General features: G+C 36.9%; 1 protein-coding gene and 1 long non-coding RNA gene across 8 annotated transcripts in view; one reads left to right on the top strand and one right to left on the bottom strand.

Annotated features, from left to right (window-relative positions):
• LOC113685539 (ATP-binding cassette sub-family C member 4) overlaps nt 1-22,876 on the top strand; it is a 23,635-nt gene extending 759 nt beyond the window's left edge. The window contains exons 2-30 of one of the 7 annotated variants that reach the window (XM_089208952.1): nt 782-892; nt 1,390-1,510; nt 2,396-2,611; nt 3,351-3,428; nt 3,586-3,749; nt 5,399-5,524; nt 6,074-6,323; nt 7,148-7,255; nt 7,340-7,390; nt 7,490-7,543; nt 8,339-8,380; nt 9,252-9,443; nt 10,012-10,106; nt 10,634-10,720; nt 10,922-11,018; nt 11,838-12,122; nt 12,374-12,511; nt 13,918-13,955; nt 14,357-14,616; nt 15,383-15,462; nt 15,729-15,879; nt 16,177-16,413; nt 16,912-17,012; nt 17,195-17,386; nt 17,853-18,008; nt 18,912-19,001; nt 19,763-19,935; nt 20,897-21,002; nt 21,696-22,876. In XM_089208952.1, coding sequence (XP_089065078.1) covers nt 782-892; nt 1,390-1,510; nt 2,396-2,611; nt 3,351-3,428; nt 3,586-3,749; nt 5,399-5,524; nt 6,074-6,323; nt 7,148-7,255; nt 7,340-7,390; nt 7,490-7,543; nt 8,339-8,380; nt 9,252-9,443; nt 10,012-10,106; nt 10,634-10,720; nt 10,922-11,018; nt 11,838-12,122; nt 12,374-12,511; nt 13,918-13,955; nt 14,357-14,616; nt 15,383-15,462; nt 15,729-15,879; nt 16,177-16,413; nt 16,912-17,012; nt 17,195-17,386; nt 17,853-18,008; nt 18,912-19,001; nt 19,763-19,935; nt 20,897-21,002; nt 21,696-21,953 — 4,057 coding nt within the window. In that variant the 3' untranslated portion in view covers nt 21,954-22,876. Of the gene's footprint in view, nt 1-781; nt 893-1,389; nt 1,511-2,395; nt 2,612-3,350; nt 3,429-3,585; nt 3,750-5,398; nt 5,525-6,073; nt 6,324-7,147; nt 7,256-7,339; nt 7,391-7,489; nt 7,544-8,338; nt 8,381-9,251; nt 9,444-10,011; nt 10,107-10,633; nt 10,721-10,921; nt 11,019-11,837; nt 12,123-12,373; nt 12,512-13,917; nt 13,956-14,356; nt 14,617-15,382; nt 15,463-15,728; nt 15,880-16,176; nt 16,414-16,908; nt 17,013-17,194; nt 17,387-17,852; nt 18,009-18,911; nt 19,002-19,762; nt 19,936-20,319; nt 20,420-20,896; nt 21,003-21,695 lie in introns of those variants that run through there. The other 6 variants (XM_089208951.1, XM_027203060.2, XM_027203059.2 and 3 more) reach the window with 6 other exon arrangements.
• LOC149044061 (uncharacterized) lies at nt 813-4,603 on the bottom strand. The gene is made up of 3 exons (XR_016187575.1): nt 4,539-4,603; nt 3,837-3,900; nt 813-924 (listed from the first exon to the last, which is right to left on the bottom strand). It is a non-coding gene; the product is annotated as an uncharacterized LOC149044061 (long non-coding RNA).

Raw genomic sequence — 22,876 nt, 5'->3', positions numbered from 1 at the left:
AAGGAAGACTGGAAGTTTAAGATCGTAATTTCCATAATCAACTTGGAAAGGGTTTAGAGGTGATTAGCCCCATGCCTTATGCCCATGGCCCATGGCCCACACCTGACCCCCAGCCCCCAGCCCTTAATCACCAACCTTGCTGCCAAGCCCCAACCCCCATTCCACAACCTAATATTGATCCCCAGCACCAACCTGTAACCATTAACCTCTTTCCTCTTGTTTCCTAAAAGGAAGTTCCTTCCTTGCTAAGTTCATTTGGAGTTCAGAGCAGCTACAGGACCAAAGCAAAACTGGTCCTAGTATGTTTAATCATTATAGTTTACATCTTTTACTCGTTAATAATGAGAGATAGGAGGATAGAAGAGAACAGTGTGGACAATGGGAGAAAAACTGAAATTCTAAACTTCACTCTTCATCAATGCTATAAAAATGAATGTATTTATTTGTTTGCTTGTGTATTTTGATCGTCTGGGTGAAGGAACCCAGGCTTATAACCCAGGCTTATAACCCAGGCTTATTACTCCTCACTTGATGCTGATGATGATTTCTGCTTTAGGCTGTTGAAAGCTTGTCAGTAGTACTACCTGTAATAACATTTCTTCACAGGACTATCCTCATGAGGACTGACAGACTGCATGATCAAATGCAATCCCTGGGTTCAAACCATTTACTTTACATTTTTTACTTGTATGTTGCAGTATAGGGGCTGGCTTTAGATAACAGTATAGTGTCCACCAAGGAGTAAATTTCTTTTGACAAATCTTGTTCTTTATTTTGCAAGGTGGCTTAATGGACTTTTTAGTAAAGGATATGATAGGTGCTTGGAGCCTCATGACTTGTATCAAGTACTCAAGGAAGACTCTGCAGAAACATTGGTGGCAGATTTAGAGAGGTTGGTGGGAAAAGTAAACAATGATATGTGACCTTTTAAAAAAAAAACAGTCAAAGTTAGAGAGGTGAAAAGCAGTAGTAGAAAAAGAAACATACAAGCGATTGATTTGATAAATTATAATTAACTTATAAACTCTATGTTAATGTTAGAGCTTGTAGATTATATCTGGACATGCAACACTAATAAATAATGCATAACCCCCCCTGACTGGGAGACAGTGTCACTCTACTCTCATGATAAGTTATGTTGAATCAGGTTATCAAAATGGCTTTTATAGGTGGTGCCTAATCACAGTACCTTAGATTGGTTTCTTACACCAAGGCAATTGCACTTTTTGTTTACAGTGGCCAAATTATTCAAGGTTTTTACTGCCTACTTTTTATTTATCAGACTTAATTGTGACTTATATCCATTTTTAGGAAATGTTGATGTTAGTGGCTTTTTTCTTTTTTTTTGTGTGGTCTCCATGATGTTACTCATTTTATTAATTTTTATAGTGAGTGGTCCAAAGAACTTGCAGCTGCAGCATTTTCATCCAGAAAACCAAGTTTGGGTAAAGCTGTAGCAAAGTTTGCTCTTATAGAGCTGGTATATGTTGGGATCTTTGGCTTCCTTAATGTAAGTTTCTTGACCTGTCACATCCAAAAACAACTTGGAAAATTAATTAAGTAATTAACTTTTTTAACATTTATGTCCTTACAATTGTTCAATGACAATAAAAATGGATGATTATATGCATGTATGGCCATTTGTATTGTAACAGTACAAAGTAAGAGTGTATCACTTTCCTTCAGTACACTACCATAATATTACTAAACATATTGGCTTTCCTCAATATTGATAATTGTCACAGTACTCTACATGAATTTTAGATAGACAAGATACCAATTACAGGAGAGAAAGTTTGGTTGTGACAGTTGAACCTTGATTATACAGACCTGGTTTAACTGAACTTGCCTCTCTGGTCCTTTTTTTTTATGAATAATTGACCATATTCAAGATTTGACATAACTTTTTTCCATCAAACAGAGCACTTGTAATGAAGCAACATTGAATGAAGTAATGTTGATGCTATCTTATTAATGGAGCTTCAAAGAATGATAGATTTAGTGATGTGCTTAGGTGTAGAAACTTGAAACAAACTGGTTTACATCATTATTTTAGGTTATAAACTTGTTAGTTAACTTTAATAATTTTTTGCAAATGTTGACTATGATGCACAGAAATTTAAATGGTACGTAGTCAGTTTTACTGTTGGCTCATTAATATCTTTGATTATCTGGACTATTTAGCGAAGTCCCCATGAGTGTGGATAATAAAGGTTCAACTGTAGGTTGAGAAAGCAGATTTTGGTATGCAAGTTTACTCATGCAATTGGAGAAAATAATTTTTTAAAATGTAGTCAGTTATCAAAAATTATATATCTTTCACTGTTTGCAGCAGATTTGATTTAAAAGAATGATTAAGTTGTAAGTTTCTCTCTCTTTTTTTTCTTTCATACAGGAAAGCATCAGGACTGTTCAGCCTATCTTCCTGTTTTATCTTGTGTCATATTTCAGTCCCAACCCAAGTGTAACAAAGTTGGAAGCTTATTTTTATGCTGTGGCTGTTACAGTAGCCTCCACACTGTCTGTTATTCTTCATCAACTGTACTTTTTTAATGGTCACAGAGCTGGAATGCATTTAAGAATAGCAACAACTGGATGTGTTTATAGAAAGGCAATTGCTTCACTATGCAAACATTACATAATTTATTGAACCTAACTTAATAGGGTTCATATTACATAAAATGTAACTTAAAGAAATCTTCAAAGAAGGTTGACTCTGACCACAAGCCTCCCAATCGTGGAATGTGGGTATTTATTCTTTCTTTCTTTGTTTTTTGGTTTTTTTGGTTCATAATCCATGCAATCATAGCCATATTTAGCTGGGAAACTTGTTTACTTGATGATAGTTGAATCGTATCCCATTTTTTCTCCCTCATCAATTTGATTACTTGATCTATATAATACATCTAAACAAATGGGCACTTGAAGTGAAAGGTAATGCAAAGGTGAAATGAAGACTTTGGAAATTTGACAGCAGCTATTTTGCTTTCTTGTTGAAAATTGTCCCTTTAATCAATTCTGTCAACACCTTTTTGATGAGAAAAGAAAAGGTACTATATATATATATATATATATATATATATATATACTTTGCACAATGGAGAATGTGCTTCCGTTTTCAACGCTTTATTAAAGACCCGACGCGTTTCGGCATTTGCCTTCCTCAGGGGCCTTAACATGCAATTGTTACAGAGTCGTAATTGGTTAATATATATATACACATATATATTTATATATAGTATTTTGTGCCAACCTTTCATGCTACCTATAATAAAAAAAAAATGATATTGTAAATGCAAGTGGTCACTTTCTTGATCTGCGCAACTGAATTTTACTTGTGTGCATTTTAGACTTTGAGACTGGGTCAAGGAGTCACAACTGGTCATGTAGTCAATCTCGTGTCCACTGACACACAGAGCTTTGATCGGGTAAGATGTAATTTGGTTAAGGTTAATTTCTGCAGGACTGTCATATTTTTGATCATTTTATTTATTTATAATATTGATAATGAAAATTTTTTTAAAGTTGTTATTTATTCATTAGTTCATCGTTTATTAATATCTGTTTTCCTGTGTTTTGATTCAGTTTGTTACCTATTTGCACTTTATCTGGATTACTCCTGTTCAAATGGTTGCCACAATGTACTTGCTGTGGATTCAGTTAGGAGTTTCTTGCTTTGTACCTCTGGCACTTATGCTCCTCTTAATAATTTATCAGTCACATCTTGGTAGAGTGTTTGCTATGTTGAGGTGAGACTTAACCATCTAGAGAGCTAAGTGTCAATTGTCAAGTTTTCATTGAACTCTAATTGTTTTTTAAAATTAATGTAAAAGTACCTTTAATATGTTTATTCTTTGACTTGTGATTCCAGTGGAGGGTTGCTGTTCGATACTTGCCAACCTAGTAGAGTGCGAACTATTTTTGGATGTAGACTGATCATCAACTTAGTCAGAATTAATATCATGATCTCACCCAGATATTCTAATAACTCAAATGGCTTACTGTAATTTGTGAAACAAAATGAAAGGAAATGAAAATCTGTAATTTGTGAAATGGAAATCTAGAAGGATAAATCAGTCAGTTCACCATGAGTGTGCATTGTAAATGCAAACCAGTGAATGTGTGAAATGAAAATCTCTTTGGTGTACTTAATGAAATCGTCACTTTGTTCATGAATGAATCATTGCATCAGCTATGTGAAAGAAGAATTGTGCCACTAAGCCAGAAATTCAGAAAACTACCTGGTGCTGTGGCTGTGCTGTTTATTTTAAAAGGTGTAATCAATGTACATAGCTAATCAAGAATTCAAATGCATGACATGATACTTTCCTGACTGGAATACACTTGGAAAATGTTGCAGCCAAAGGTGTATGCAGCATGTTTGTGAGTGAAATATCATGCATGGTGGGAAAATGAAACTGACCCAAGCTCTTTGATATTCTGGATTGATTTGCGTACCAGTTGTAATTTTTAACCCAGACATCGGTGACAAAGATTGGTGTGACTTTTGAACAAGTAGAAACCTAAGCTAACTTTACCTTGAGTGAACTCGGGTAAATTTTTCCTCACAAACACACCATCAAAGCAAGCATCCTCTTTATGCAAAATACAGATTTATATTATGCAAATTACAGATTTTTATTTCTCAAGTTACACATTTACAGGTGTTCATTTTGCAAATTTCAGATTTTCATTTCACGAATTACAGATTTTCATTTTGCAGATTACAGATTTTCATTTTGTTTCACAAATTACAGTAAGCCTCTTAAATATGAATAAATATAATAATGTTTTCATGGGAGATCTTCAAAGTAGCTCTAGAGAGCTATTCAAATTATTAAAATCACTGCAAAATGTGTTAAATGAACCAAAGAAAAAGATTAAGATAAGGTAGCTTAACTGGAAGACAAGGTGTGAAAAATATTTGGTGAATGAAAAATTTTTTGAGATTTTAAGGCTGATGAGCTACTGCATCAAGTTGCAGAAGCTAGTTAGTATAGATTGAAGGAATACAAATGGCCCATGCAATAGCTCTGACCTCAACCAAGAAGTATTTTGAACCTAATGAAAGGGCATATGCTGCAATTTCACCTTTTTTTCTGTATATCTAAGGATTGTTTATATGAACTACCATTTTCAGTTAAAACACTGGTTAATAAATGCATATCGAATGCAGTTGTAAACCATGTGCATAATGATACTTGACCAAAACAGCAAATACAAAAAAATTAGTGGAAGATAAATGTAAACTAATTGACATTTTGCATTGACATGCAAGTTACATTTGTTCTGTCTGTGTTGCCAAGAATATTTCAAATGGTACAAGTAGCTGTGTACTTAATATTCGGTACTTATACCAAATTAAATTATCATTATTATTTAAACTGTTTCCCTCTAGACTTAAGACAGCAAGGCTAAGTGATGAAAGATGCAATAGAATGATTGAAATATTATCTGGAGTAAGGGTTGTAAAGATTTCCACTTGGGAATTGTCATTCAGCAAAATAATCAATAACTTAAGAAGGTGAGTAAGGACTTTTCCAGTATCATCCCTGCATGAATAAATTCAAATGTTTAAGATTTAATTTTGTTCTGAAACTTAAATAAAAGTACACATTAATACTTATATATTAGGTGTGCCTTGTTGCTCATTACCTATGAGTGATAAATCTGAATAACCCTGAACACTTACTCTCTCTTCAGTAGCTTTGTCATGTACATTTGCCTAAATTATCAAGATCACAATATCTGAGTGACTGACTTGTTTCCTTTCATATGATCTAGTTAGTGGTTACTTAATTAATATTGTGATTGATAAGCTGCTTGTCATTCCTTTTTTGAAGTGTTAGCATTACGACTGTTATCATAAATGTTTAACTTAGTTATAATTGGGGTGCCTCATATGCTAAAACAAGTGCATTTTTTCCCTCCACTGAATTCCTTACAAGACGTAATGTCGGAGTAATACATTTTCATGAATTCAATTATATTGTTGTTATTTATTAATGCATCTTACTGTGTCAGACAAACACAATGGTATTGCAGTTTTTTTTCTTCCCATTATTTTTTGCAGTCTAGAAATATCAAAGATTAGGAAAGCTATGTTTCTGCGAGCCCTCAACATGGCTGTGGATTTTGCCTCACAGAATATCATCAGCTGTGTAACTTTTGGTAGTTATGTGTTACTGGGAAATACATTGACTGCTGCCAAAGTTTTCAGCTCCATTGCATTTTTAAATGCTCTTCAGAGATCAGTGACCAGGCATTTCCCTCCAGCAGTTCAGAAGCTGAATGAGGCAAAAATAACAGTGAAGAGAATCCAGGTGAATATGTCGAGCTTGTTAAGTACAATTTATGTTACATTAGCTTTTTTGGCATTAAGGAAAATGGATTCATGGGTCAACCTGAGTTAATCAAGACATGAAGCATGCAGAAGGTTTGGAGGGCATGAAAGATGCAATACAGGTGCCAAAATTGTTTCTCTGGATGAATATTCAGCTGATGCATCAGAACAAATTGGTCTAAATAACTTTTTCATGCACCAGTCGATAATGGGCCACAACTAGGTAATGGGTCACAGACAACTTTTATATAATTTGTTTTAACAAAGTAGAACAAGTTACAATAATCAATCACTCCTGCTGACATCTAAGATTATGATTGTTTTTTCCACGTGGTATGGCAGTAAGGCTTAGCTTGTTACTTGTTGATGTGTGACCATACTCACTGTTTATATTGTTTTTGTTGTGTTTGCAAAATAGGTTTTATCATTACTAGATCACCATAATTTGTTTTCATCAAAAAAATGCTGTAGTTCATGCCGTTGTGTGGGACCTGAGAACAATGACCCATGACCTATGACCTGTGACCCATGACCTGTGACCTGTTATCTGCATTTTAGACCTGCTGTCAGTCAATTACTCTCAGCATAATTGGAGACAGTTTGTGTAAAGTTAGGGTATTCTTTGGAATCTCTAGGTTCTGGAGTATACATGTACTTCTTCCACTTAAAATATCTGTGAAGTTACTTGCCTTTTGATAATTTCCAGGCTGTCCCATGCCCACAAGTCATTCCAAGTGACACATTATATAAAAAGAGTTTAACTCTGTCAAGTTTGATTTGTTATGTTTGATGTTTTCTCTGAAGGAATTCTTGGAGCTGGATGAATTAAATTTTGAAAAAATACTGCAAAAGTCAAATAGGTCAGGAAAATCTGGTGTGGCTGTGCACAATGTGACATGCAACTGGAGTCAGGTTAGAGTTTTGAATTGATATTTTGTAAAATATGTTCGTTTTCACTTCCATCAAGTGATGTATATTTACTTGACTTCATCCTAGGACAGGATTAATAGAGCCACTCTACAGGACATCAGCTTTAAAGTAGGAATGGTAATACTATCTGATTATCTGTCATTTCTGTTAATTTAGTTTCAGCATTGAACCAGTTTTGCCTGGTAACATCTTTTGATGTAAATAATTGGCTTTCAGATGAACAAATGGATTCCATGTTGCCAGGCATGGATTTTCATTAATGAACCCCAGGTGATGTTAACATGCAGTGAGAACAAAAAAGTAACACATGAAATGCAGGCAAGTGTGTCACTAATATTCTTATCATATTTCAGCTCCCTCTGTGATTTATTACAGAGGCATGGCAACATGGAATCTATTTGTTTTATTTGATGAAAAGGCAATGGTTAATGACAGGTGATCTTCACATTGAAGATTATTATGTTTTCATGTAAAAGCTCACTTGGTATTTCATCGAACAGGTGTTTGTATAATAAAGGTTCTTACTCACGATCTATTTCAGGACAAATGTACATGAAGTTATTATTAACTGTTGCCTCTTTATCATATAAAATAAATAGATTCCATGTTGCCATGTGTCTGTACTAGGTCACAGAGGGAGGCAAAATGTGATAAAAATATTAGTGACACACTCACTTGGATCTCATGTGACACTGTAATCAAACTTCTCACCAAATGTTAAACATGTCAACATGTTATCTTCACATGTGAAAAGATCACTGTTGCTAAGATTAAATATGGTGACACTTTGTTCTACTTTAAAATGAAATATTAAAGTGAATTGATTTAGTATTTCCTTGGTGTTTATTTAATAAAAAGAATATTACATGGCAGCTTGGAGATACAATATTTCTCATCTGATGTTGAAACATATTTCTCTTCTTCTCTTTGCTCACCTGTGAAATATTCTTCAACACTCAAGGAGAAGTTTCCCTAAGCAGCCATGTAATATCCTCTATATATCAATCCCTGCATAATTCAGCTTGTATTAAATTATAATGAATGTTATATTTTTTATGGAAATAGGGAGACCTTTGCATGGTTGTTGGACCAGTTGGTTCTGGAAAGGTATTATGGCTAACTTCTGTTGTGCAATTAGCAGCACATAAAACAGGTCATAGTTGTAATGGCATGTCTTTATAATTTCCACGCTGTCCCATGCCCACAAGTCATTCCGAGTGACACATGATATAAATAGTGTCATACTTAGTAGAGTTTAGTTAGTATAAAAGTACTGATCCTACCACTGCTTGAAACATAACAAACACAGCCCATTTTCAAATATTTTAGTGGAGATTAACCCTTTCATTACCAATATTCATTAATAATTCTTCTTACTGTCTGCCATACAATTCTTATGATGTGAATTCAGAGAATTTGGTATTAGATCAACTATGTGTGATAATCCCCTAATTTATGTTTCTTTTTATTCTCATCACATGTCTCCTTGATGTTGTGTTAATATGGTTAGCAGAAATTTTGTCGTGGTCACTCATGGGAGTTAACCCTTTAACTCCCAAGATCTCATTGGTGATTTTCCTTACTGTCTGCCAAATGATTTTCATTATGTTAGTTTGGAGAATTTAGTATTGAATCAATAAGTAGTCCCACAATTGATATTTTTCTTTATTCTTATCACTTGTTTGCATAGTATTTTATTGATATAGTAAGGAGAAATCCTGTCTTGGTCACTTGTGGGAATTAAAGGGCGAAAGGTTTAAGTTAAACAAATCAATTTTCATTTGGATGCTTTTATCTGGTCTAGTCAATATTTATGCCACCAACAGTTTTGACCCTTCTCTGGGAAATAACAAATCTTGTGTATCAGTATAAAATATCATTATAAAATGTTTTAAAATTTCTTTGTTGGGAGCTATGTTACATGAATGATGTGTACTGCACAGTAAGTTAATCAAGTTGTTGATGTATTACTTCATAGTCTTCTTTGTTGATGATGCTGCTGGGTGAGTTATGCATTACTAAAGGAAACCTACAAATCAAAGGCAGAATTGGTTATGTCCCACAGCAAGCCTGGATTTTCTCTGGATCAGTGAGACAGAATATTGTATTTGGACAGACATTTGAGGCAGACAGATATGATAATGTTATCAAAGCATGTTCCTTAAAACAGGTAAAACTGTTGCCTTGATCTCTTTTGATTTCTTTGAACCTATGTTGCTGTGTTCTAGTTTATAATTAGTTGTTGTATAATTGTATAAGCATTTATTTTTCAAGCAATATACTCAGTTTTTGTTGAATTTCTACAAGATCTTTTTGCAGTTACAACTCCACTGACTCATTTCTATAACTTACATGCAGCTGGCTCTTTTATTAAAATATATTATGAATACACTTGATCTGTATTTGTATGTTTCAAGTTGCCATAAAGGGCGTGGCTCTAGTAATAATCATTCCACCACACTTTATCCAAAGAGATATGAGGCCATTCACATCCTCTGGAAGAGAACCTTCACCCTTAGACTACATTATGCTATGATGAAGTTTCTGCTGCACCCTCCTAAATACTTTTTTTTTCAATGCAGCTTTTCTCTTGGTTTACTGAATATAAATTTTTCATCTGATCTATCATAACTAGCACTGAAGAAAGCAGACATTTTTCCTGTAGACTAAAATGTGTCCTGAATAAGTCACATAATGCCAATCAAGAACTTATTGTTGATGTCAACGTCTCTGTGAAGGATATGGAGTTACTTCCAGAGGGAGACTTGACTCTTATTGGTGAAAAAGGTGTGACGCTCAGTGGTGGACAAAAGGCACGAGTTTGTCTGGCAAGGTTGGTTTAATTACAGACTGTGGTAGTTTTTATGTAATTCGAGTTTTTTAACTAGCTACTAACTAACTACGGTGCAGAAGAGTAAGAGATAATTATTTAGAGGACACGCCAAATGAACTAAGAGTGAGCTAAATGGCCCATAGTACTCACAAGATGCAGTGGAACAAACACTGAAGCGCTTTAAAACTAGGTCAGATTTTTAGTCGACTGAGACTATTTCTTTCCATACAAATCCTTATATTTCGAGCATTGCATAACGTAAACATAATCACATGTTTACGGTGACCCATAGTTCGAGTTTGGGTTACCTGTGGTAACGTGGCCGCCCACGTAAAACCACAGTGCGTAGTTCCTAATCGGCTGCTGTCCTGGTTTTCGCAAATTTTTCTTCTTTGTCACGACTTTCTTGAGTCAAGATTGCCCTCTGGTACAGCTCGTAATTGGCCATCAAGCAAAAACGGAATTTATGTGGAAATGTTCGTAGTTTGTCATTTTCTTATTTTAGGTGTTATTTTCATTTATTACAGGGCTGTATATTTTAAAGCAGATATCTATCTTCTAGATGACCCACTTAGTGCTGTAGATGTCCGTGTAGGAAGGAAACTTTTTGATGAGTAAGTCAGACATAACATCCATGTTGGCAAAGGTTTTCTCGGTTTTTCTATCGCTACCAGAAACACTCTTTGTTGAGATTTTTCAACGAGCTCACGTGGAGCCGGGATTTTATTCATTGAGCTGTACAGCGGAATGTATATCGAAAGAGAACCGAAAATTGGGAACTTTTTCAACACTTAGAGTATGATTACTTTGTACAGGTGCATCGATGGACTTCTGAGACAGTATCCAAGAGTCCTTGTCACTCATCAACTTCAATATCTTCGCAATGCGACAGAAATCTTATATCTTGAAAAAGTATGTAACTGATAGTAAGGCAATGTTTAGAAATTTGTCTATGAAGGCAAGTCTGTGTCAAACCATAAAAAAACTGATTAAAACTTAATTTTCGAACTACATAATACTTTAAACCAAGAATTAAAGCTACTGAAAAAAAAAAATTAATAAACACTCTGGCCAAGTTTTCATTCTTTGCGGTTTTTAACTGAAGAGTTATTCGCTAAAATGTGTAACATAAATTTATAAGGCCCACTAAAGGACATATGGAATAGAATAAGAAATATGGTCAGTTTTGAGCTCCGTCACGAAATAGAGAAAGATGTTTTTCGTCTTGTCACGAGCGTGGGACTGGGAAAAAATTGTGATTCCCTTTAAGGTATCGAACCTTCGGATTCCGCGCTCCGATACTCTACCAGTGAGCCACAGAGACTCTATGGTGACTAAGGCCCATTACGAGCCAGTTCAGCAGGATTGTTAATAGTGTCATGTCTGAGGTTTGGTTCGTCACGAGGAGCCAGAATTTTTTCTTTGTCCCACGCTCGTGACACGACGAAAAACATTTTTCTCTAATTCTTTACTTACTTCAAAACTTACCTTCCGTCTCATTCTATCAACAAAGCATAACAATCGCCCATCAATCGCCCGAAATAAATTTTCTGAGGCAAAAAGAAATGAAAACAGCTGTCTTTAGTGTTAGTTAGCATGGTTTGATGCATTATTTAGGAATACCTCGGGACATTACTAAGGATGGGATAACTCTCATGCATTAAGGTAAAATTTATATTTTGACGGACATGAACTGATTGTGTGGGTCCTCTGAATGGCTTTGGTTTGCAGGGGAAAATTCATAGTCGAGGAAGTTACACGGACCTTGCCAATGCTGGTATAGATCTGGTTTCCCTGCTGAGGGTCCGCAATGATGATAACGATGACGATAACGATGACGATAACGATGACAAAGATAGCGCCATTGACGAGGATTCAGAGCCAGTACAACCTTATCCAGTCCATGATGTTATTTTTAGAAGAGGGAGTGGGGCGAAAGGTGTGAATGCTTTCAACCGATGGAGTACTGTATCGTCAATTGATATAGAGGGAGACTTCGAGGCCATGGCTAACAAGGTATGCTCACCTAGAACAAAATTTTGGCTAGGTTGAAAAAGAAGGGGTACTACCTAATTGCAAATCACTTGGCTCTTCATGACATCGAAATGTGTTTTAAAAAAAGCATTGCTTATAAGAATCCTTTTTCTACTGAAGTCCGACTTGTGAGTAACTTGTTTCTAATAATACGTGTCGAACTTGAACCAATATCAAAGACTAAGAGGATAAACCGCTTTAGCTTTATCAAAATATAATGATTTTCTCTTAAGGCTAAAGAGAAGCCGCTGGTTGACACTGAAGAACGACCAAGAGGAAGTATTGCATGGAGTTTGTACGTGAGATATTTCAGAGCAGGAGGAAATTATCTGTTGTTACTTCTGCTTCTGGTACTTTGTGTAGCTGCTCAGGTAACACTGCTATGCATGCTGAAATTTAACGAAGTGAGGTACGATTCGTAGAAAATTAAAAAAATCGGTTGAGCGTTCAGCGCGAAGGAGTCTTAAAATCAAGTGGTACAAACGAAGATTTTGTTACATCATGGAAAAATGTGGGGGTTGCAAAACCTCTCTTTACTCGAAGTAAACAAAACCCAAGAGGAGATTTTTATTGTACCCTCGAAAATTGCGGTTAGAATGGGAAGAAAACTTTCTACTATAGAATAATTAATATATAAGACTTACGGGACACTTCTTTTAAAGTTTATTAGCTCTCTATCTGTTTTTAAGCGCAGTCTAGCCTTGTCTGCCACGAGTCTCCTAGATCTCAGAGGTAGAGCATCCGAACTGCTAATCGGAAGGTCGTCGGTTCGAGTCCTAGAGGAAGCACTCTGATTTTTTATTTTTTCTGAGTATGCCTATGTGATTCACTGCATGAATACATCATCTTTTACTTAAATCACCAGGCTTAACATTGACCATCTTCATTAACATCATCATTGCGCAAGAGCATCAAATTCGACATTTTTATTCTCGCAGCATACATGTAAAAAGGGTGTCACGGGTAGCTTGCCACGAGTCTCTTGAAGCTCAGTGGTAGAGCATCCGAGGTATTACTCGGAAGGTATTTGGTTCGATGCCTATTGGGAGCACTCGGATTTTTTTTTTTTTTCTCCGAGTATGGCTGTCTCTTTCACTGAATGCATCCTCTACCAATCTTAGCGGTGTTTTGATTAAGCTTATTAGATATTGTGATTCTGGATATCATATTGTAGTCATAGTAATTAATGGTTCGAGGTATAAGCCTTTATACGGGCCTAAGTGGCTCATGGGGCCGGTGCTTAACTCCGGTTTTCTTAGCATGAAGCGGCTAGGAGTATTGCTACTCCCCCCTGGATGGGATGCACATTTGTTGGTAGCCATTTGTCCACCTGGGTGAAGAGAAGCACTGTGAGAGTAAAGTGTCTTGCCTAAGAACACAACACAATGACCCCAGCCAGGGCTCGAACCCGGACCACCCGATCCGGAGTCGAGCGCACTAACCATGAGACCACCGCGCCTCCACCTCTTCGAGGTATGGTTTCATGGAAAAGAGAGCGTGGCCATCAACAGAAAGACAGTTACGAAAAACTGTAATTGGAGCACCATGTAATTTCACTTGTATTACGTAAAAATAAGGCACGCCATTTAGTAATCAGAATCAAAAATTTTTCCACTGATTCGACCGAGATCTTGCCTTTAATGCCCTAGTTAAATGATAGATTTCCATTAATGAGAAATATTTAGTCATTCCTCTCTCTGTGTAGTCCCTAACAGTGTTTGCACGGAGTATTGTTTACCGTTCATTTTTTAACATTAAGTTTTGTATCACTCCTCAGGGTGTGTTCACCTTAAGTGACTGGTGGCTATCACAGTGGTAAGATGTCTTGGGTATTTTCAATCATCTAGAACAGTTAACCCGGCAAACTTTACTCTTTGTGGAGAAAATTCAACCCATAATGCCGTCACTGGCTGATAATTTTCAAATGAATAAAGGTGGTTAATTTCTATCAACTTTGGCCACTGTAAAGAGTTTGAAAGCTGACATTTCGAGCGTTAGCCCTTCGTCAATCGCTCTGACGAGGGTCTAACGCTTGAAATGTCAGCCAATAATTTTCAAGTCAGCGGAGGGTGCAACTTTCAAATTTTTTTGTTAAAAATCCTTGGTTATCTTTACTGTAACCTAATTCGGAATCATCTTATTTAATGTTCTTCGAAAAAATCGTAAGCGTTTTTTATTTAGTCAGTGTAGCAAGTAATTGTAGTATACTTTTTTAGGTCGAATTCCCAAGGTCAAGAAATGTTCGCTTTCAAATTTGTTCAAGCGGCTATGCATGATCCCACGAGTGGAGAAGCGAACGTACACAAGACTTACATGATCATCTATGGAGGTCTGGTGACAACAACTCTCCTTCTGTCGTTCCTCCGAGTTCTGCTGTTCTTTCATGTAGCTGTAACGTCGTCTGTCAAGCTTCACAATGATATGTTTGATGCTGTTATTCGAGCACCGCTTTACTTCTTTGACACAAATCCAGCAGGTATGGTGAACATGGTGAACATTTCAAGCTAAACTTTGGATCTGATCTCTCTGTTCGAAGCCAGACAAATTGGCGAAATCGTTCTCCGTTAGTTTCCTCCTCTTCCATTTGGTGGTTGACGAAATTGTGGCAAAACTAGTTCTAAATACTGACTCGAAGTAATGAACTGAGTAGATTCGCAATGAGGCTGCGATGGTAAGGAGCTTTACACAATGAGACAGCACATGACTATGACTGGTTGACTAGGCAAAACCTGTCCTAGAGATCAGATGAACAAATAGGTTCGAAGTTACCGTGTGTCTGTTCAGTAATAAAAGAAAATGACGTCAAAAGGTGGTTAAACAAAAAAGTGGCACACGAGACGCAGCAGTGTGTCATCAATGTTCTTACCACATTTTGCCGTGTTCTGTGATCTATACCTGTACAGACGGACGACAAAATGGAATTCAATTGTTTTAAATAGTTAGGGAGGAAAATGATGCAGAGGCTTATTGATGCGGAGGCTAATTGACCGGGAGGCTTACTGAGACTCGCTAGCCATTTGCAAGTGAACATGGCTGTGTCGTTGTGCGTTATTCTTCAGTTTTTTTTGTGCGCGTTGGGGACTCGGTCTTTCACCTGTATGCATAGAAAGGCTTGCATGCGCGTGGATGGGTATTGTGTCCGGTAATTGAGGCACGCTGGACGTTGCTAGGCTTTGGTTAACTTTGTCGTTCAAGGTAAGGTTTAACTGTTACTGAGGAAATGGTTTTCTTTTTGTTTTCAGGTCGGATTCTGAACCGGTTCTCCAGTGACACTGCACACATGGATACCCTTATTCCGGAGACATTTTTTGACTTTCTTCAGGTGTTTTGAGTTTTATTGCTTTTTCAGTTACTGCCATCCACCCATCGAGGATAAATGTAATTTAAATTCGCAGCCGAAATGTAGTTGTAACTATTATATTACGTATCCATTAACTTTGGAACAATCAAACCTGCTATACTGATTCTCAATTACTGAACACAATACCCATCCACGTGCAAGCAAGCCTCATTATGCTTTAATTACTCGAGTTAATCTGAATGTCAGTATCAAACATATCTTACTCGCTGATTTTGTTCTGCATTTAGCTTGGTCTGTTGGTTGGAGCGGTAGTGATCATGAATGTGATAACAATGCCCTTCATCTTGGTGGGAGTGGTCCCTCTTATACTTGTATTTTGTTGTCTGAGAAACTATTACCTGAAGACCACCAGAGAAATAAAACGCCTTGAAGGCACAGGTAACCCAATAAGCGTTCCTTTTGTAAGTTTTTTTCATAGACTGCGGCTGTCGTGTTTTTTTGCTATGACACGAATGCATATTGTGTCTGGTATTGTCTGTAAGTGAATATTGTGCCTTATTGTTTTTCTTTTTTTTTTTTTTTTTTTAAGGTGATTTGATATTATCAACGAGGTTGATAACGTAATTAAGACTTTTAAAGCTGACGTTTCGAGCGTTAGCCCTTCGTCAGAACTCTCCCACCGACGCAACACCACAGTTTCTTTAAAACTTACCGCCTTCATTCATTTTTTTTAAGCCCGAAGCCCAGTGTTATCTCACTTGGTTACAACATTAGACGGCCTTACGCCCATCCGAAGTCACAGTTTGCAAGACGTTATGATTCACGGGTTCAATATTTGTCAGGATCGTCACACCCAAACATGGTTTCTTTTTATTGCCACTTCGAGATGGTTGGCGTATCGTTTGGATTTCCTGTGTATGATATTTGTGTTTATGGCCTCATTTACACCACTTTTCATCGCTGAAAGAGGAGGTAGATTATACTATACAAATGTTTCTGAATGTTTAGTTTCAATGTTTGCGGGGTCTGGTACAAACTCATTCAAATTATCCCATTTATTATGGAAAACGAGGCAACTTGTGATGTTGTACCTTACGGACGTTTATACGGATTAATTTGCTTTTGCTGGATATGAGATGTTTTACCATAAACAAAAGTAACGGAACATTTCTGTTAGATTTGTTAGTTAGCTCAGTTGTTCTCTGCAGTTGTAGTTTTTTTGTATCTTTTGTTGTTGTAGTTGATTTTGTTGTCGTTTTTACGTTTTAAACGCCCCTGGACAGTTTATATGATAGTATCATGAAAAGGGGCCTCTCAAGCCGGGCAAAATGTGACTGCGCTTTCACTGTGCGAGGACCACTAATTCACCCTCCGTTCAAACAACGATTACCCGTCCGATACACAATAATCGTTTATGCAACGCACTTAGAGAGTCTCATTGTACCATTGCCTTTTTTTTCTTCCTAGCAGAAATAGACGCAGGCTTGGTAGGGCTGTGCTTAACTTATGCTGTTTTGTTAACTGGCCAGTTTCAGTGGTGTGTCAGGCAAAGTGCAGAGGTCGAAAATCAGGCAAGTTAATAGTTAGACTGAAAATGTAAAAGTACACCAGGGCGCTCTTGCCTCTTTAGGTTCAAAAGGAGAAAATAACAGTCACCTCACTATTAATTCATGAAGCCTTAAACTTCCCCTCTTATTTTTGAGGAGCACGTGGTGGAGGCATAACGTTTATCCTCTATTTTGATAACATTTAGATGACGTCAGTGGAGAGGATAATGGAGTTGTGTCGTCTAGAATCTGAGGGGAACTGGCACGGCAAAGTATCTGTCCCTACTTCCTGGCCGCAGCTTGGTCTCATAACTGCTGAGAGTGTGTCATTTAAGTATCATCCTACTCTCCCACGGGTTTTGAAGAATGTGAACTTTTGTATTAGAGCACAGGAAAAGGCATGTAAAAAAGGATTCTCTAGAATACTTGGAGTGGGGTCGTGCTAACTCGGGAAAAGTCCTCAATTGCTTCTATAAAGTGCTACTCGACGCTCCACGCGATTCTCAACTTAACAATACCCATCAACCAACGAGAATGCTCTCGGTGTCGAAGTTAAATAACTTGTATAAATCAGTGTGCCTGCGCCGCAGACAAACTGCACGGATCACGATTGGCTGCACTGCAGGCTATGAATAAAGTAATTTAAAAAGGCAAATTCTTTACTGTATATTTAAGAGCGGAAATGATTTGTTTACATTTGTATGATAAGCTTAAATATCAATGTCATACTCGACTGCGCCTCGTGTACCATTTTTTCGTTCTTAGTTCATTTTGACGTCATCTGTGTTCTACCACTGAAGAAATCCACGGAAACATGGAATATATTTGTTAATTAGTTACATTTTGTAACATTTGATTGGACAGGTGGGTATTGTTGGCCGAACTGGTGCTGGTAAATCTTCACTGTTAGCAGCTCTTTTGAGGCTCGCTGATTCAAGTGGAACGATAAGGATCGACGGCATTGACATTGCAGATCTCGGTCTCCACGAGTTGAGGTCTAAATTGTCGGTTATTCCACAGGTATGTGGTGAATTATTATGAACCTAGAACACCCCTGATATTTATTTATTGCGGTGATCTTATTGATGCCTGAAAACAGACGATTATGGTCATGTTAACTTGTGGAATTTAGGCGGATGATATATTGATTTTTCTGTCGGATAAACGTAGAAAAGTGTGTTAATCGTGAGATACATCATCCTCAAAGACATTTTTTGAACGGTCAACTGCCTGAAAAGAAGAAAGCTTTTCGCCTTCTACTTCAGCCGTACACTAGCTGTGAAATTAGATGGAGATATCTTTTCAGAGGAGAAGGATGAACTGTGTCGTGGAACTTGTAGCTGACGAAATTACAAATTACAAATCGTAATCATATGTCGACGGAAAGACCCTAAATCTTTGTTTCCAAGTAGGCGGACATTATTTCTAGGCTGCGACAACTTAACATCTTCCATCAGGTTTGTCGCCACTTACGTGTGTAAGCGCAAATATTACACGAGCCTATCAGCATGGCAACAGCCTTGGTTGCGATTTATTATATTTATATATTTTTTTTTACCGGTTTGTTATACCTTTTCTATCTGCACTTTCAACGACGACATTTTATCCACTGGGTAACGATATGTTGGTTGGCCATTTTATCAATAGACAAGTTCATTCTTTGTTCGAAGAACTGAGGCATGGTTGTCATTACGTTTGTTGAAAGTTTAGGCGTCGTTGTAGGTAGTTTATATGTTGGTTTTTTTGTTCGAGTGTTGATAATGATGTTCATAAAACATGTGATATCAAAAGAAGCAACTGGAAGGTGCATCGAGAATAAATTAGTGGAGGAGAATTCCAACCATAATACGGTGTTATAGTTTGAATTCTCCTCCGCTAATTTATTTTTACACTTTTTTCTGATCATTTATATAATATCTTAAGGACCCTGTGCTTTTCAGTGGAACACTCAGGAAAAATTTGGACCCATTTGATGAGTACAGTGAGATGGACTTATGGCGTGCACTGCATGAGGTGAGACGCTGAACGGTACATCATAACCGGCAACAATCGCCACCTTTTGCTCTTATTCCAAGTTATATCTGTTTTAAACTTGTATAAACAAAAATATTTTAGAAGTGCTACAGTAGGTGGTGCAAGTTCAGTATCACTTGTGATGCGCCTGGGGATCGCTCGTTGTGATGAACATAGACGACACATCGTGCATGTTTTTCTCCTTAATTGGTCTTAACTTTATTGACAAACTCCTTTGAACTTAGAAGCACGTAAGTCCTAGGAACTCTACTGTCAGCCAGTTCTGTCGGCTGCTGCTGCTGCTTGACACACCTTCTGTCTGTCTTCCGTCTCTGGCACCCATATTTATATCGTCTAACTGACTGACTTTGACTTCTCCACGCTGACTGCCTTGTGTGCCTCAACACTCTGAAAACTGTGGCTTTCAGGTGTTCAAATCAATCAACATCCTCCTTTCTCTTCTCCCTTTTTGTGCTGTTATTTTAATAAATTATTCGTGGAAGTTTTCCTTTTTCTCTTCATTACCTTTCATCTCTTCCTTTTCTTGTTCATGTGTCAGCTTATTGGTGTATATATGAAATCAGCATCGTTCCACAACAATTCTAATACCTTCCCATATCACCTTTTTGTGGCACTTTTCTCATCAATATTTTCCCCAATTTCGGTAGTCTTTTTATTTTTCTACACAACGATTTCCTAGACTTTGTGGCCTTTTTGTGTAACAGAACTTGATTGTTATTTTCCGCGTTATATAATTACAGGTTCAACTAAGTGATATGATATGCAGCTTGACTAATGGCTTGGACGGTTTGTTAACCGAGTCAGGATCCAACCTAAGTGTTGGCCAGCGTCAGTTGATATGTCTTGCACGTGCTATTCTCAAAGGTAACAAGATCCTTATCATGGATGAAGCCACTGCTAACGTTGATCACAGGTACGCGTCTTGTCCTGCACTTGACGCCACACTTAATCGACAAACTTTATTTAGAAAGGCGAGAGTATTTTATGTCTAGAAATACTTTTGAGATCGTAGTTGCTGCACTGAATGCCTTTTCGCCGAATGTCGTCCCAGTGCCACTCTTTCAAATTTGGCAGAAATATATCACTCATTTTGGACTGATAATTGCCCCCAAAATTCTGATTATTAACTAACTGTTTGGCTGCGGTAATCTGATACAGTCATGAAAGGAGTTACTTATGAAAAAGAACGGTCTGACCATCTCAGTCAATGTCTATAACAATATCTCGGAGAGTGGTAATCAGGGAAACTGCATTCAATTAATTTGCCGTAAAGCTATAGAAGGTTTGTTTCTTTTAGCGATCGTCAAGTTAACTTTCATTGACACTAACTATTTCTCTAAGTTAAGAGTTGTTGGGCATCCTTAGGAAGTTTTTAGGTAAGATATTCTATCTGCCCCTTTTTCCTTACAGTGTAAACAAGAAATATACTCAGAGTCCTCCTTTCTTTTCTTCATTAAGATTTCTTTGAAGGTTTCGTTATTTTAAGGCTTTCTAATTGCGTGGTAGGGATATGAACAATTTATTTTTTGACTGTGAATATATGAAAATCATATATATGAACTGCGGATTACGAAATATGAATGAAAGCGATCTTAACAGTAATGAACACTACCTAAGCAAAAAGCAGTGTTACTACTGTAATCAAAGTCATTTATTCATCACTTCACGGGTTTATTAGGAACCGAAATAATGATCAGCTCCCATTTGTCTTGTTAGCTCAGTTGTTAGAGCACTGCACCAGTATAGCAGAGGTCTAGAGTTTCTAAATTTTTTCAGCCTTTATTTTCACTCCTGCTTAAGTAGTGTTCATTATTGCGAAGATCGCTTTCATTCAATTTATTTTCTATAACTTAAATCGCGTTTGATTTATTTAGGACTGACTCCTTGATTCAAGAAACGATCAAGAGAAGGTTCAGTAATTGCACTGTTCTTACAATCGCCCACCGACTAAAAACTATCATGGACTGTGATCGAGTTATGGTAAACTGATAATCTGCGTGATTACTATAATTACGGGCTTATATCGAATATTTTTAATTATGTTTAAATTATCTTTGAAAAACCACAATTTTTTATTGGTTACCTAGTTTCTTACCTATTATGTCAGAAACCCGCAATGAGAAAGTTCGACGCGAGGTTCTTCTTTGCGCATTTTTATGCGATAACATACAAAATTTAAAATCCGGCTAAACTTCTATCAACATAAAAACTCTCTTTTTATTCCTAATAGTTTATGGAAGAGTGTTATACAAAGAACTTTTCTTTAAAAATGGTTCTCCGGATTGCCATAGTTCTTATTGTCAATACTTAATGTACTTTGCACTCCTTCTATTATAACACAAATCATCACGTTTAGTAGTTAAAAGTAGAACAAAAACAGCAAGTGACAAATTTGTCTGGCCAGGGTTATGTTGACATGAATGGCTGTTCTGTCTTATATTTACATATAATTTTGTATGATTAAATCGCACCATGAATATTTAGTAATTGCCAATCTAATGGGCCATTTTTTTTTTCAATTGTGGGGGTAGGGAGAGGGAGGAAGGGAACATAGTCCAGCTGGAGGCCTTAGGATTAGATGAGGATAATTTAAAGGGAGCTTATATCAGAGACGAGAGTAGTTATGAAAACGAAACGATTATGACGTTTACTTCATTTTTTATGGTTAATAAGGTCCTGGACAGTGGGCGGCTAAAGGAATTTGACGAGCCTCACTTGCTTCTGCAAAACAGATGGGGTCATTTTTATCGCCTTGTGCAGCAGGCAGGATCCCTCACATCTGCTCACTTAGCGCAGGCTGCCAGACAAGCCTTTCTACGCCGGCATCAGCCACAGGCTTCCTATGCAGTTCCAGATTCCTCGAGAAGTTATCAGTCTTCATACATTCCCATAACTGGCTTTACTGATTTACAACTTGAATCTTGTGTTTAAATTTATTTATTATTATGTTAAAAACCTAATTTAGAACATGTGCAATGTTAAAGATTCAATACTTTTGGGAAGTAAACTATTTATTAATGTCCTCGATTTGTCCAGGAAATCGTGGGAACGCAATTACCCATCGTTACGCATGAAAGTATTCACAATTACTTCTGCCTTAGACGAGTGTAATTTGAAAGCCTATCAAAACATCTAGTGGCCATAAATAACAAAATGCAGGCGCTTTGAATACGATTTCTTTGTGTATCAATATTCTTAATAGAATTATTTTTTCGTGTTAGCTTGTGCGTCCTCGGTTTAGTATGGAAAACTGATATTGCTCTCCATTACTTTCTTGGTATTCCTCATTGAGTAATCTTGAACGCTAAGGATGTTAAGTATATAATTAATTCCATTCGTGCGCGCTGGATATGAGATGGAAGGTGCTGTAAGTGGCCATAACTATCTCGGTCCACCAACCGTGGACAGAATAATTGTTTTGTGAAAAAAACCAAACAGAATATGGTAAAATGCGCTTCAAAACTTTGCAAACAAATAGTACAACAGCTGTGATAAAATGGTCTGTACAAGAATAAAATCTCATAGAAATGAAAACATACCTTGAATATGAGTTGCGAGAAGATAGCTGATATACCTATGATACAAGCGCTGTCACTGTTGTATATTTTCACTCCTTTTGACAACATTCTCGATTGAAGAGTTCGCGTATTGGAATCAAAGAGTGCATTCTAAATTTGCAGGGCAGAAACTGGATATCTCTATGAAGTATATTTCTCAGAAGAATATGTATTGTGTACATTACGATGGTTAATTAATGGTTCGAGATTTTTTCCGTTAACAACGTGGATTACTTAGGATATTCGTAGTTTGTTTATGGATGGGTTTTATAAAGTGTTATTGAAATTTGGAGAGTA

Source organism: Pocillopora damicornis, chromosome 6 (assembly GCF_964200805.1).
Source record: "Pocillopora damicornis chromosome 6, jaPocDami1.2, whole genome shotgun sequence".
Classification (NCBI taxonomy): Eukaryota; Metazoa; Cnidaria; class Anthozoa; order Scleractinia; family Pocilloporidae; genus Pocillopora; species Pocillopora damicornis.
This window is presented reverse-complemented; position numbering and strand designations above follow the sequence as displayed.